Source organism: Ceratotherium simum, chromosome 16 (genome assembly GCF_057802395.1).
Source record: "Ceratotherium simum simum isolate JZ-2026a chromosome 16, ASM5780239v1, whole genome shotgun sequence".
NCBI lineage: Eukaryota > Metazoa > Chordata > Mammalia > Perissodactyla > Rhinocerotidae > Ceratotherium > Ceratotherium simum.
Window position 1 is genome coordinate 9,776,792 of NC_141915.1, and position 14,944 is coordinate 9,791,735.

The following is a 14,944-nucleotide window of genomic DNA, read 5'->3' on the forward strand; positions in this document are numbered from 1 at the left end:
TATACCGTTTCAGAACAAAGAACATACATGAAGCACAACAGGAATACAATTTATTATTCCAAAGTCACAAGGAGATGTTTTGCCGCAGTTTAGCACATACACAGCAGGTCAACTTGACTTGGTTCTCCGGGAAGAACAGCTTGTTTTCAAAGAAGTACTGGTACTGGTGTCAGAGAAAGGGAGACATTCATCCCTATCTTTAAAGAGTGCGTTCTTTGCTTTGGGAAGATGTTTGAAGATGTACAATGCATGTTTGGTGGGCCATAAGTCAGGCTGCTCTGGGAAAAACAAGTTTTAGGCTGAATCAGATTTAAACCAGAACGGCTTCCCCATATACCTCAATATATAAAAACTTATTATTTATTTTCATCAACATTCAGACATGTGTTGGCAAGTGCCTTTCTTCACCCCCCACCCCCAGCCAAATTAGGTGCTCACAAACCCTGCATGAACAGTTCACTGAATCAGTGGCTGGACACTGATTAAAGCCATCTTGGATTAAAGCCTAGGGCACCATTCCAAGGGGTCTGGACTACTGCAATCTCTAGATTCTTATAACCTATTCGCCAAGGGAGGAAATGCCTCCGAAAAATTTATAACCAATCCATGTGACTTGGACACCACTAATTTCACCAGTGAAATTTCACCAATACGTATCAGGCTAATCAATGAGACCACTTTTGTTGATCTAAGATTGCTGATATGCTTGTATTCACTGCCTCTGGAGTGTGGCTTTTTGATTAAAGGTTAGCTAACCACCTCTGGAGTGTGTACTCCCAGTTGTCCAACTGGGAGTGTGGATTAAACCATCCAATACACACATACTGTTAGGTGTGGATTAAACCACCCAATACACACATACTGTTACCAGGGGCTGGGATGGCTGCTGGAGTGCGGTTCCAACACAGCTCTCAGCTGTTGGTCCCTCTCTGGGGATCGTCTCTGCTGAAGAAAACTGTTACCCAAAGTCATGCCTCTTCCAGGGGCAGTTCGCATCCGATGAAACAGTTCTAGGCCCTGGGGACAAACATAGCTGCCTTCCTGGCGCTTTGATCCTGATGGAGACGGACAATAAACAAGATAAACACTCGAAATAGAAACCGGTGGTGTGTTTGATGATGACGCGCGCGCGCTATGGAGAAAAATAAAGCAGGGTAGGGAGTGTGTGAGTCTGGGGAGGGGTGGGATTTGCTATTCAGTGAGGACAGGGACGGTGCCTGAGGTTTACGGGGCGGTCCTTGATCAGGGGGCATTTGAGTAAAGACCTGAAGAAGATGAGGGAGGGAGCCTCGCGGATGTCAGGCATCCCATCCTCGCTCCCCCAACCCCGACTGTTGTACGTGCCTGAAGCAGTTCTGGGATCTAACTCAGGCGCAGGGGTGATGGGAGGGCCGGGCGGGGCCCTGGGGCCTAGCTTGGAGCGCACCCTGCAGGCCACAGGCCGCCGCGGCCCTCGCGCACCTGCGCACGTCGTCAGGTGCCGCGGCGTCGGAGAGCGCGCCCAGGCCCGGGGCGGAGGAGGCCCCAGGACGCGGCAGGTGCGCTCCGCAGGTGCGCCGGCCCCGCCCCCTAGGTGCGCCAGCCCTCGAGGCGGGGCCACTTCCGGGCCGGTGGCCGGACGTGGAGGCAGCGGGGCGGGGCGGCCGTTGACCCGGTGACGCGGCGCCGCCCGCGGCCGGAGGCCTGCCCCGCTCGCTCCTCGCCGCGAGCCTCCCCCCGGGCCATGGCGCCGCGCCCTCCCCAGCCGCCGCCGCGCCCGCCGCGCGCTCAGCCCCGCCCTCCGCCGGCCGCAGTCTGACGGAGCCGGGCAGCCATGAGCGCCAACCCCCAGTGGGACATCAGCAGGGCGCTGGGGGTGGCCAGGCTCTTCTACCTGGTGTGTGGGGTCCGGGATGGCTGCGTGACCCCGTTCCTGACCCTCTACCTGAGGCAGCTGGGCTTGGCCGCGCCCTGGGTGGGCATCCTAATGGGAACCAAGCACCTGATCGCAGCCTTCTGGGCTCCCGTCTGTGCCTTCCTGGCCAAAAGCTACCAGAAAAGGAGGGCACTTCTGATAGCCTCGCTGCTTGGCTCGGCGGGAGCCAGCCTGTTGATGGTCCTGGTGCCGCAGGTGGACAAGGATCTGGTGCACCGCTCCTGTAATGGAAGCCACAGCGTGACCACCACAGTCCCACCACCGGGGGTCGCACTAACCGTGACCGTCACCTCGGCCCAGGAGCCGGCCTCAAACCACCCAACGGGGGCGCCCAGCCTCCCAGCCGAGATGAGTACTATTGGGATCGGGGAAGCCTCTGGCTTCAGAAAAGGACCTGGGGAAAGTGCCCAAGAACCTTTCACTCATGTGCCAGGTTACTCTGTGGGCTCCGTTGAAGGAGCCAGGATCACATCCCGAGTTCTCCATCCTATCTCTTCAGGGGTAAACAGTACTCCCTGGGAAGGGTCTTTTAAGGTGGGCAGTACTGCCCTCCCTCTGCTTGCTGGGAGGACAGCGCTGGGAAGACCAGCCAACTCGTCGGCAGCCAAGGGGACTGCCCGGGCCCTCCACCTCTCCTTGGAAGGGTTGCAGTGGACGTTCTTCCTCTCCTTGGGGTTCATGGTGTTCTGGGAGCTGCTGACAGCCCCTCTGGAGCAGGTGGCGGACGACAGCCTTTACGAATACCTGGATTTTGTGGACGCCACTGACCGTTACAGAAGCCTGTGGATCTGGAAGATGCTGGGCATGTCGGCAGGCCTGTGTGGCATCGCAGCCTTGGTGGGGCAGCTGGACTGCTTCCTGACGACAAATCGCCCCCGGGGTGTGGTGCACTTCTACGGCTACTCGCTGGTCAGCACCCTGGCTTTACTGGTGAGCACTGCCTTTCCCATCCCCGTCTGCAGGCGGCGGGAGCCAAGCTACAAAACCGTCAAAGCACTGTCTCTGGTAGGGGGCGACCCCCGCCTTGTTCTCCTAGCCTTCACCGTCTTTCTGATAGGAGCCGCCACCAGCACGGTGCAGAACTTTCTGTTCTGGCACATGGAGGACCACGGCAGCAGTGAGCTGGTTATGGGTTTCTCAGTTGCTCTGGGCTGGCTGGGGGAAATTCTACTTCATCCGTTCAAAACTACATTGCTTAGGAAACTGTCCAGGGTGGGCACGGTGGGGCTGGGGCTGGGCTGCTTCGTGGGGCAGCTGCTCTACTACTCTTTCCTCTGGAGCTGGTGGTCCGTCCTCCCTGCTCAGGTCTTGAGTGCCATCAGTGGTGGGGCTCTGTGGTGGGCAGTGAGGGCCTCAGTAGAGGACCTGGCCACTCCCGGAACAGAGAGACCTCTGAGCGCCATGTTCCGAGGCCACTTTTATGGGGGCGGGTCCAGCCTGGGCAGCTTTGTGGGGGGCTTCGTGGTGATGCGCTTCAGCCTGGCTGTGCTCTACCAGGCCTGCTGCGTGGTCCTGTTGCTCTGGCTGGCCTTGTTCCTGTCCCTCCAGCCAAGACTGCCCCAAGAGCGGAAAATCAACTACTCGAGGCTGCTGGCCGTGGAGGCAAGTGACACGAGTGACTCCGAGCAGGAGACCGAACGGGACTGGCTGGTGAAGGCCATGAGCGAGGAACACTCAGACTGGAAGGGCTGAGAGCAAGTCAAGATGCGTTGATCTGGGAAGGACCCAAAGGACTGGACGAAGCTCAGCCCGCTGAGAACGAAATCCACAAGGCCTGCCCGGGCTGCAGGGAGCCTGGGAGAGAGAAAGCACGTCTGTGCCGAGCCCCACAGGATCATCTCATTGCATGATTTTCTTTACTTTTATAGTAAAAGGAGACTTAACTTTTTGCTGTTCAATCTTTTTTAAATGATGGAGGAAGAATACATTTGCTAAAAAACAAAAAAAGTTCCCCTTGTCTTCACTATATTTTGGTCTATGAGGTTTGCGAGAGCTTTCCTAGTACTGACTTTGGTGCTGTTGGTTTCAGCCATGGCTGGAGTGGCAGTACCAGGAAGGCAATGGGGACCTGCAGGATTCAGCTGGCAGAGGGGGCAGCTGGCTTGATGAGTCATGTACATTCCCATGCGTCCTAACGGCATGAGCCTGATCCTATAAAAGCCATGCTGTGGGCAGGTAAGATGGTAATGAAACCAAAACTGTTCCACCCCCCCGCCCACACGGGCGCCCACACTCACCCAGGGACTTAGGTTTCCAGCGAGAGAAAATGATGGGAAATGTAATATGTGTTGGGGGGAGATGAGGTAGAGGTTAATAGGTTTTCATTCTTACTCTCAAATGTGTGTGTCACCAGGGAAAGGATCCTGAGACTCGTCTTCCATATTTACAAGCAAGGGCAATTTCATGCCCTCTGGACTCACCCCACAATTCGCGTGCTCCACATAGCAAGAGCACATGGAGATTTTTTGCATCAGCCTTGATTAGGGTGAGCAGCTCCCTAGGGTTTGGATGCTACAGATAGTCCACACTGTACCTGTGCCAAGCCACTGTGTGGGTCCTTCTCGAACTCTTCCAATCCCCCAAGAAAGGGTCCTTTATTCCAGAGGCCAGCTCCCAGAACTCAGTTCTTCTACCTTATAATCAGGTAAGTAGAGGATAGTGGATTTAAAGGGGACCTCATTTTACAAATGCAGAAAATATCTCATAGCTGAAAAAGGGGAATGCACATGAATATCCACTGGATCAGACATGGTTCTAAGAACTTGACTCTTTTTTTAATTCTCCCTAAGAAGCTTTAGGGTACAAATAACCAACAAAAAACTACCTCTGCCTTAAATAACTAGGGATTCATTTGTCTCACATAAGAAGTCTAGGGGTAGGCAGTCCAAAGCTGTTACACCTGCTCAGCGATGGCACTGGGAACCTAAATCTTTTCATCTCTTTGCTCCCTCATCCTCGGCTTATAGGCCTCCCTCCCAGATTTGTCCACTCATAATAACAAGATGGCTGCTGCACCTCCAGGCCTCTCATCCATGTTCCAGGCAGGAAGAAGAGGGCAAAGGGAGAAACAGGAATGAGTGCCTGTTTCAGGAAAACAAAAACCTTCCCAGAAATCCTCAGCAGACTTCAAAGTGAACTGTATCACATGGCCACTCTAAACTGCAAAGGAGTCGGGGAGGTGGAGTATTTTCCACTGGGCACATTTACACCCCAAGCAAAATCAGGGCTCTGTTAGGAAGAAGAGGGGCCTGGATGTTGGATCGTCAACTAGCAACATCCAGCGCGGTATCAGAAGTGGAATTCACATCCCGGCCTGTCTGATTTCAAAGGCTGTGTCCCCTTCCACACAGTAAGCCAGCTTCCCCACAGAAATAACTTTAGCAATTGGACCCCACAACAACCCTATGAATAAATCAGATTTGTTAACTGCATTTTACAAACGAGAAAACGGAGTCTTAGAAAAGCCACTCGTTGGATCACTGGTGGAAACACTACCAGAGCCCTGATCTCCTCACCCCAAATTTCATGCAGTTTCTGCTATTCCAGTAGTTCCCAAGCCTGGCTGGCCATCCAGGTCACCTGGGGAGCATATCCAAAAAGACAGGTTCCTGGGTTCCATCAGAATCTCTCAGGTAGGGCCCATAAATGGGTATTTTTATTGCAGTCTCCAAGTGATTCTGATGTAGCTAATGGGGCACTAGTCCACTCGGTTACCCTTTCCAGCCCTACCCATCTCGCAACTTCTTTGCCGAATGCTTCTAGCACACAGTGAAAAGAATAATGGCTATTGAGTGGTTACCATATGCCAGGCAGTATTCTAAACACTTTGCATGTACTAGCTCATTTAATCCTCATAGCAGTCTTAGGATGTAGCCACTACCACCCCCTCCAACTGACAGATGACAAAACTGACAGCTAAGCAACTTGCTTGAGGTTCACAGCTAGTAGTTGGCAGAGTTGGGATTCAGATCCAGCCCAGTGACACCGGAGCCTGAGACTTCCATCGCTATGTTCTATGGCTAAGAAACTGAACAAAGAGGGAAAAAATAAATATCAAGGCAGCTATCACTTGAAATTTACTGGATAGTAGATAGTATTTACCATGTAGACAGAACATACAATAATGCCAAAATACAAACACGTGTGTATCCCCCTAAAATAAACAAAAGGGCAAGGAACAGGACTTGGCTTGAGAAAAGAGTCAAGTTAGTAAGTGTGGTTTAGCCTGAAGAAGAAGAAGAAGAAGAAGGAGGAGCAGGAGATGGAGGAGGAGGGAGAGATGCAACAGGAGGAGACCGCGTGATGTAATGGTTTAAGGATTTAAAGATTTTATGGGAAGGATGCTGAGTTTGTGTTTTGGCCATTTAGTTAATATTTGAGTATCTTCTATTTGCAAAGAATTATGCTACTTGTCCTGGGAATACAAGAATGAATAAAATGCACAGCCCCTACCATCAAGAAGTTAATAGTCTAACTGGGAGATTTACTTATAAACACACACACATACATTAGGAAGCAGAGGACACCGTGAAAAATGCCTATGAAGGGCATTTCAGGAGTTTAGGAAAGGGACAGGTCATTTCTGACTCGAGAACTCAAGGAAGATCTCGTAGAGATTACATTTGAGCCAAACTTGAAGGATAGGTAGACCTAATAGGTAGAGAGAGGGTGATAACTCGGGGAAGGGCATTCTAGGCAGAGGGAACAGCATGAGCAAAATTACAGAGATGGGAGAAGCATGGACTCTACTTGGAGAATAGCAAGAAATATAGCTTGGCTGGAGCAAAGGATTTGTGTAGGACAGTGCTGAAAGGCAAGGCTGGAAAGATAGCTTAGGACCAGATTACAGAAGGCCTGGATTCTGTAGACTGGTATACCATGGAAGGTTCTGGAAAGGGTCATGACAGGTGAGGACTGCACTGAGCTTTTTAAAAAAATAGTTAGCTTTATTGAAGTATTATTGACATATAATAAACTGTACATGTTTAAATTGTACCATTTGACAAGCTTTGACATATATATGTACACCTATGAAACCATCACCACTATCAAGATGGAACATATCCATCACCCCTCAAACTTCCTTCTGCCCTTCGTAATCTCTCCTTTCCCCCTCCCTCTGCCCTGGTCCTGGACAGCCTCTGATCTGCTTTCTGTCACTATAGGATCGTTGGCATTTTTAAAGACGACGGTATATACTCTTCTGTGTCTGACTTCTTTCACACGGACTTCCGACACCACCCACCCAGAGTCAGGCCAAATTCCACGGGTTAAGGGCACACAACTGCCCTCAATTCAGACCCCCTCAATTCAGACCCCCTCACTTCAGACCCCCAAGGCCACCCTCACTTCTAACCAACTGGCTACAAATCTGGGGGTTCTGACTCCCCCCTCAGGTTTAATAATTCACTAGAAAGATTCACAGAACTCAGGAAAGTGCTATACTTACGATTGCAGTGTGATTAGAGCCCAAGGAGACAAATCAGAGCCAGCCAAAAGAAGAGACGCGTAGGGCGAGGTCTGGGAGGGTCCCACATGTGAAGTGTCACGTCCTCTCCCCTAGAGTCAGGACACATCACACTCTCAGCACGTTGACGTGTGACAATACACGGAACCCACCAGGGGGACACACCAGGCTTCGGTGTCCAAGGTTTCTACCGGGGCATCGTCATCAACTCATGGGCCTGTGACTCAATTTTCTGTCCCCCCTCCTCCCCAGAAGCCAGGCTGATATCAAGTGGCTCACAGCTCTGAGCTTCTAACCACGTGGTTGGTCTCTCTGGCCAGGCCAGCCCCCATCCTGGGTCACCTCCCTAGCGTAAACACAGGGGGGTCTGGGAAACCCACCTTGAATAACAAAGACACGCTTATAACTCAGAAAATTCCGAGGATTTAGGATTTAGCCAGGTTCCTGGCTGCCTCCCAGGAACCAGAAACAAAAGCTGGCCAGAAGGTCTAACAGAAAACATACAAACAAACAGAACAAGATGGGACACGCTAAACGTCAAGTGGGAAGTTCCACTTCTCGGGAAGTCTGGGCAGGCATGTGGGTGAGCGCTGGGACGGAGGACGGAGAAGCCCTCATGGAGACTGTCAAGCAGGCCCGCATGTGGAAGGAAGGACTGGTCCCGAAGACTTGGACTTCCAGTTGTGACTTTTCCTCCATTAACTAGCACGTAGGTCAGGTAAGCCTCGTAAAATCAAACGTCAATGAAATTCTTAGCTCTCAGCCTCATGGCTATCAGAGATATTGAGTTCTAACATATCTTGGTTCCAGCTAAGAAGAAAGTAAATAGTGAATGAGCCATTAACCTTTATGCTCAGGCTTCCTTAAACCATTATTTCCAGAGCATAGAACACTTAATCCTAGCGGGGTGGGGTGGGGCGCATTAAAAAAGGATTCTGTGGCTAACCAGTTTGGAAAATGATGTAAATTACTGTCACCTCTTAGAAATTTACAATACACATTAGTAATTAAAGGCTCTAAAAAGCCCTGTAGTCAACAAACTTGTTCAGCCCTCTGTGACCTATAATTCCCCTTATATATCTGGTAGCACAACCTACTTCCAGGTAACCCCAACCACTGTCTTGCAGAACTAGCATTCCCTAGAAGATACTCTGAAAAACACCAATGTTGGTAGTTTTCTGTCTGATCTTTTCAGCTCAGCAGAGTCAGCGCTCAGTGACAAATCTGGGCTCCCACACCCAGACTGGCAAGTGTCCTGGGTGTCTGTGCTAAGAACTTGGCAAAGCTTATCTCATTAAATCAGAGCAGCAACTCGCTCTACAGGTGAACTAACTAAGGTTCGGAAAGGTGAAAATTCAAAACCAGGCCTGTTTGAGCCCAACTTCTCAACCTCTGTGTTAAAACTGATTCAGATAAATAGAGAGATTACTCCCAGCAGGGGAGCAATGATCAGAGGCAGGGGCATGGCCAGGGCGAGACACTCAGTGTGCATGTGGATTTTGTATGAGGAGTCATGGAAAATAAGGTTGGAGACATGGGTTGGAACCAGATTGTGGCCTCCCTAAATGTCAACCTAAGGGAAAGGAAACACACGGGTGGAACCGTGCCTGCCCCTCTGGGCTTAACACCTGCGTATGGTAACACTGGTAATTCTCGAAACAGCACTAATGCTCATTTTATGGCAGGGAAACTGAAGCTCAGAGAGGTTAACTTGGTTGCCCAGGGTCAAAACTATCAGATGGTGGAGTATGGCTTGAACCCAGATCTGACCACTGCAAATCCCATGGTCCTTCCTCTGAAGAGCACGCTGCTTCTAGGAAGTGGAGATTTTACAGCCAGTGCAGTGGCTCTGAAAGTTTTTGACTCTCTCTTGCCGGTCGCATTGTAAAAAATGGGGCCGAGTTGGGGGAGCTTCTGGGGGCTGGGACATCTGTTTTGGACAGACCATTGCAATTGTCCAAGCAGGAAAAGGCTGCATCTCAAAAGAGTGTGAGGATCTAATGACAAGATAATGTATGTGCTATGGACTGACTTGTGTCCCCTCCAAATTCATATATTGAAACCCTAACCCACAAGGTGATGGGATTTGGAGATGGGCCCTTGGGAGGTGATTAGACTTAAACGAGGTAATAAGGGTGTGTCCTAATCTGATGGGATTAGCGTCCTTCTAAGAGGAGGAAGAGACACCAGAGAGCTCTCTCTCTCTCTCTCTCTTTCTCTCTCTCTGTCTCCCTGTGTCCCTGTCTCTCCCTCCCCAACAAGTGCACAGAAGAAAAGCCATGGAGGAAACACAGCAAGAAGGCAGCCATCTGCAAGCCAGGAAGAGAGGCCTCACCAGAAATTGAATTTGCCAGCACCTTGATCACGGACTGGTAGCCTCCAGAACTGTGAGAAAATAAATGTCTGTTGTTTAAACCACCCAGCCTGTGGTCTTTTGTTACGGCAGCCAGAGAAGACTAATACAGTATGCAAAAGAGTTTCAGAGGTGGAATCAATAATATAGCCCTTAGTTATTGATTGGATAATGGGGCTCCTTGCCGTCATCATTTCTTCCTTGATACCGCCTTCTTCCTTGAAGGCGGTATCAAGGATCATGGATGATTTTGCAATTTTGAATCCAAATGATGAGGGAAAAAGTCTGTAGAAATGACAGAGTGCCGAGGGACATAAAAACAATGCATAGATTATAAAAATTAAAGACAACACAGCGAAAACGTTACTCCTAATCCTGCTGGCTTCCTGCTACAATCGCTGACTGTCACTGAGACCTGGGACATCACTGTTGGTGATACTTGTGATGTGGGGCAGAGCAGAAGACATTCCCAATATCCAGAGGCTTTTCCAGAGCCACGTTTATGAAACTTCACTCTCTTTTTAAGTCTGGTTGGGAAATAGCTTGGAGACGTGAGGTTGGACTGGACTGAAGTTCTTTTCCATCCTGGGAGCCTGTGGTCTGTGATGGGAGCATGATGTGGTGGGGTGTCTTCTGCTACAGAAGTGAAGCTTAAGATATGACCCCTTGGGCAAATCACTTACCTCACTGGGTCTCAGCTTCCAAGCCTGAAAAACAAGGGACTTGGTCCCCATGATCTTCCAAATTCATGCCACTGGACTGTGACACGATTCCCTCCTTTGAGCCATGGTCAGTCTTCCTTGGCCCATCTCACCCAGCATGGCATTCTGGAACCCGAGGGATGCCGGGGCACTGAATGAATGCACATTTCCTCCCTGGCACTAAACTCCTGGTCTGGTGAGCAGTGTGGCCATATTGAGCCCCAAGCCCCAGCCCTAGGCTAACCCACCTGCCCTCAAAGCCAAGGCCCAATGGTGGTGGGATGAACCAGAGGGGCAATCTGTGGGGGCTGGAATTGCTGACTGGGGTGGCCTCCAGTGTGCTGGTCTGTTGTGGAAGGGCTCCCTCACCTCCTCCCCCTGGGGAGGCACCTTCAGTGCAGGGAACTCCTTCCTAGATAGGGAACGCCTTCCAACTTTCCACTCCTCCCCCGCAGCTCTGCTCATGTCAGCCATCACAGGCTGCAGCTTTGGACTCCTGCATCCCCTCTGCCCTTTGCAAGGGGTGAGGGCATCGCTCAGGCCTGAGAAGCCATTTTTACCCCCACATAGGGGTAGGAGGGCAATAAGCTGGGCCTGAAGAAGGCTTCTGAGAGCAAACCAAGACAGAAAGGAGGGAGGGAGGGATTCAACCAGCAGTTCAGAAGCATTCCACCAGGGGGCACCCAACACACTGGGAAAACTCCGGGCGGGCTTCCTTGGGCAAACCTGGTCCTGTGCCCTTCCCAAAGCTCCACTTCAGGGTGAGGCCGGCTCTCTGAAGACCCTTGAGCTCTTGGAGCTTGGAACTACAGAAAACCCCAAGGATCAGGTGCTGCTGCTGGGCTGGTTTTGAGAGAGAGATAAGACACCTCCAGGTGAGGGGCCTGGGAAAAGGGGCGGCTGCAAGGGTTTGCGCGGGACTTGGCCAGTAGGAAACACAGGTACCACCAGCCCCACCAGCCCCGCCAGCCCCGGGCAGCCCCAGGTATTTCTCCCTGAGGAGACAGGCTGCTGTAACGCTGCTTTCGTCTTGGTCAGGGTGGGTGGGAGTCAGTGTAAGTGTGAAAGAAACAGAAGAAAGGACTGCAGGTTCCACTTGAGTATCTAGGGCTGAAAAGGAGCCACGTGGGGTCAGGGCCACGATAATAACATCATTTCACAGGTCCTCAGCTCCTGCTCCTCAGCCCCCATCCTCTTCCAGCCCGGCTGCCCAAAGTCTCACCAATTTATATCTGGGTGCCCGCAGGGAGGGCCTCACGAGTGTTTACAAGTAAGTCTGATCTCAGCAGGCATTTACCAGGTCCCCCTTGCCAATGAAAGATGAGAGGATTTGTCACAAATCAGAGACCCTCTGAGATCACCATGGTACAATGTCCTCTTTTCCGCCTGGAAGCAGATGACATCAACATACGTGCCTCTTTCTTTTGTTCTAGGCAAGGTACATCAACATCTGCGTGCCCTGTTCCCAGAAAAGAGACCATACCTCCAGGAAGAGAATCTAGCACGTGCTTTTGCTTAAAGCCTCTTTTCTTGGAGGCTGTACTGGCTGGCTTTCCAGGGTTCTGTTGGGGAACAGTGAGATGTGCCCTTAGTGAGGTGAATTAGGTGAGAGAGCTGTGATTGGTTTTCACCACTGAACCTGCCTTAAATGAGGTCAGAGAGCTGTGAATGGATGCCACCAGGGGCCCACCGTGTCTAAGGGAAGTTGTGAGAGGGTCTGAATGCCTTCCCCCTTCACAACATGCCCACTTTGCCCCAGAGCAGAGCAGCAAACAAACCTGGGTCTGTCTGTCCCGGGGGCTGGTGAGTCAGAGCAGCTCAGGGGCTCAGGAGGTTTGGACATTTGCAGACATCCTGCCTGCCACAGACAGCCAGAGGTGATGTGGGTAATATCTGAATTTTGCTTAGCATTGTCTTGGATAGGGACTGAAGAAGCATTTCGAAAACAAAAATTTTTAAAAATTAACTCTTCTTTGTTCATTGGTAGCCAGAAATCTTTGTCACATTGCAGCCAAAGGAATCTAAGAGCAACCTGGGCGAGAAGAGCCACCTGGTATCATTACTACAATCAAACTGGGGCCCCACACCACCATGACCGCCACCCATGGAAATGAGTGATGGGTTCACAGGGGGAGGACAAAGGCTGCAAGGAGGCAGGTCTAGCATCAAAGGACACAATCAACAGAGCAGAAAGGCAACCTATAGAATGCGAGAGAGAATTTGCAAATCATACATCCGACAAGGGGTTAATATCCAGAATATATGAAGAACTCCTACAACTCAACAACGACAAAAAAAAAACCCAATCTAAAAAATAGGCAAAGAACTTAAATAGATATTTCTCCAAAGAAGACACACAAATGGCCAACAAAGACATGAAAACATGCTCCATGTCACTAATCGTTAAGGAAATGAGAACCAAAACCGCAAAGCGATATTATTCAGCCTTAAAAAGGAAGGAAATCCTGTCACATGCTCCAACATGGATGAATCTTGAGGACATTATGCTAAGTGAAATAAGGCAATCATAAAAAGACAAATACGGTATGATTCCACTCAGATAAGGTACCTAGAGTTGTCAAATTCATAGAGACAGAAAGTAGAATGGTGACTGCCAGGGGCTGTGGGAGGAGGAAGTAAGGAGTTGTTTTTTAATAGGTATAGAGTTTTAGTTTTACAAGATGAAGAGAGTTCTGGAGACTGGTTACACAACAATGTGAATGTATTTAACACTACTGAACTGTACACTTAAAAATGGTTAAAATGGTAAGTTTTAGGTTATGTATATTTTACCACAATTAAAATTTTTTAAAAATAAGAGGCAGATCTAATGGAGAAAGACTCTGTCTCTGCCTGAGTTTGGCTCTTGGAGCTGAGGGTTCTGGGGTGGGGAGTAGGATTCCCAACACTGGTCCTTCAGGGCTAAGACAGGTTGAGATTCCCCTGGAGGAGGAGAGGAGCTGCCTCCTTCATTCGGCAAAGCAGCTGCTCCTTCTCTCTCCAGCTACCAGAAGATTTACCAAGGGCCAGGAGAGCCATTGTAAGGGCAAGAAAGCCATTGTAGGGCCAGGAGAGCCATTATAGGCCAGGAGAGCCTTTTTTCTTCACCTTGAGAGGAGTTTAAACAGTTTGGAAAATAGCAGGATTTCAGGGGACCCACAGCCCTGCTAGATTTATCTCTAGAGTGTGAGAAAGGAAAATGCCTTGTATTTTCAAAAGTATTTTCCTCCCAAGGTTTTCTAATTGTGATCTGTGACCTTTGGTTCCAACTACAGTTTTTACCAAGGTTAAATCAAAGCATTTGAAGCTTACAGCTCACATTTCCACAGTATCCTTTGTCCAGTTTTCTGTCAGGATTTCTGTCTTTTTCTTTTTGTTTTGCAGGAGTGTCTTATATATTTTAGATATTAATCGTTTATTGATTTTCATGCTGGAAATGTCTTTGTCCAGTCTGTCACCTGTCTGTTAACTTTGTCTCTGGTATTCTTTTATGAACAGAAATCCTTGACTTTGATATAATCAAACTTTAAAATTTTCCCCCTTACAATTTGTTTTGAGGACCTTGCTTAAGAATCTCTCTTACTATACCCCAGTCCCAGGTTAAAAAGATATGTCCTACATTTTTCTATATTTCATAATTTTGATCTCTCACATTTGGGTCTTTAATCCATTTGGGGTTTCTTTCATATATGTTTGAGATAGGGATCCATCTTTCTGTTTCTTCATTTAGCCAACTTTTAAAATACCATAGAATAAATAATCCACCCTTTCCTCAGCTGATTCATGGTACTACCTCTGTAAACCTAGATCTGATTTTCAATTCTCTATTTAGTTTCATTAATCAATTTGTTCCTGCACTAATGCCACACTGTTTTTAGCACTTGGCTTTGTAATATACCTCAATATTTGGTAAGGTGAGTCCCTCTTCTTCACTTTTCTTTTTCAATCTTAATTTTCCCTTATAAATTTTAGAAGAAGTTGTCAGCATCCCCCAAAAAACTCGGGAAGTTTTATTGGAATTGCATTAAATTTGTACATTCATTTGGAGGAATTTGGCATCTCTGCAATGTTAAGTCACTGTATCCATGAATATAGTATATCTCTCCCATTATCCAGGTCTTCATGTCCTTTAATAGAGCCTTAAATTTTACTCCAAAAGATCTTATATAGTTTTCATTATATAAGGTCCTAAATACTTGATAGCTTTTGATGCTCTTGTGAAGATTATTTTACTTTCTCTTATTTTTTCTAATTGGTCATTCACTATTGCTATTCAAAACAAACCCTACTGGTTTTCGTATGCTGGGCACAGTCTCCAGCTGTCTTGCTGAACCCTCTTTTTAGTTCTATATCTCTTGACTCAGTTGGGTTTACTATGTAAATGAGCATATCATCTGCAAATAATAGCAGTTTTGTCTTTACCCTGTTGGCACTTGAACTTTTCTTGTCATTGATGGTGGTGGTGATGTTCGCAGTCTTGGTGTGTTAGCAAGGACTGCTAATACCAT

The 14,944-nt window shown here is 48.9% G+C and overlaps 1 protein-coding gene across 1 annotated transcript; it reads left to right on the top strand.

Moving 5' to 3' along the window:
- Window positions 1–1,694: 1,694 nt before the first annotated feature.
- Window positions 1,695–3,804, top strand: MFSD6L (major facilitator superfamily domain containing 6 like). The gene has a single exon (XM_004433074.3). It carries the CDS (start codon window positions 1,814–1,816, stop codon window positions 3,605–3,607), a length of 1,794 nt encoding a protein of 597 aa, XP_004433131.1. The 5' UTR covers window positions 1,695–1,813; the 3' UTR covers window positions 3,608–3,804.
- Window positions 3,805–14,944: the final 11,140 nt, after the last annotated feature.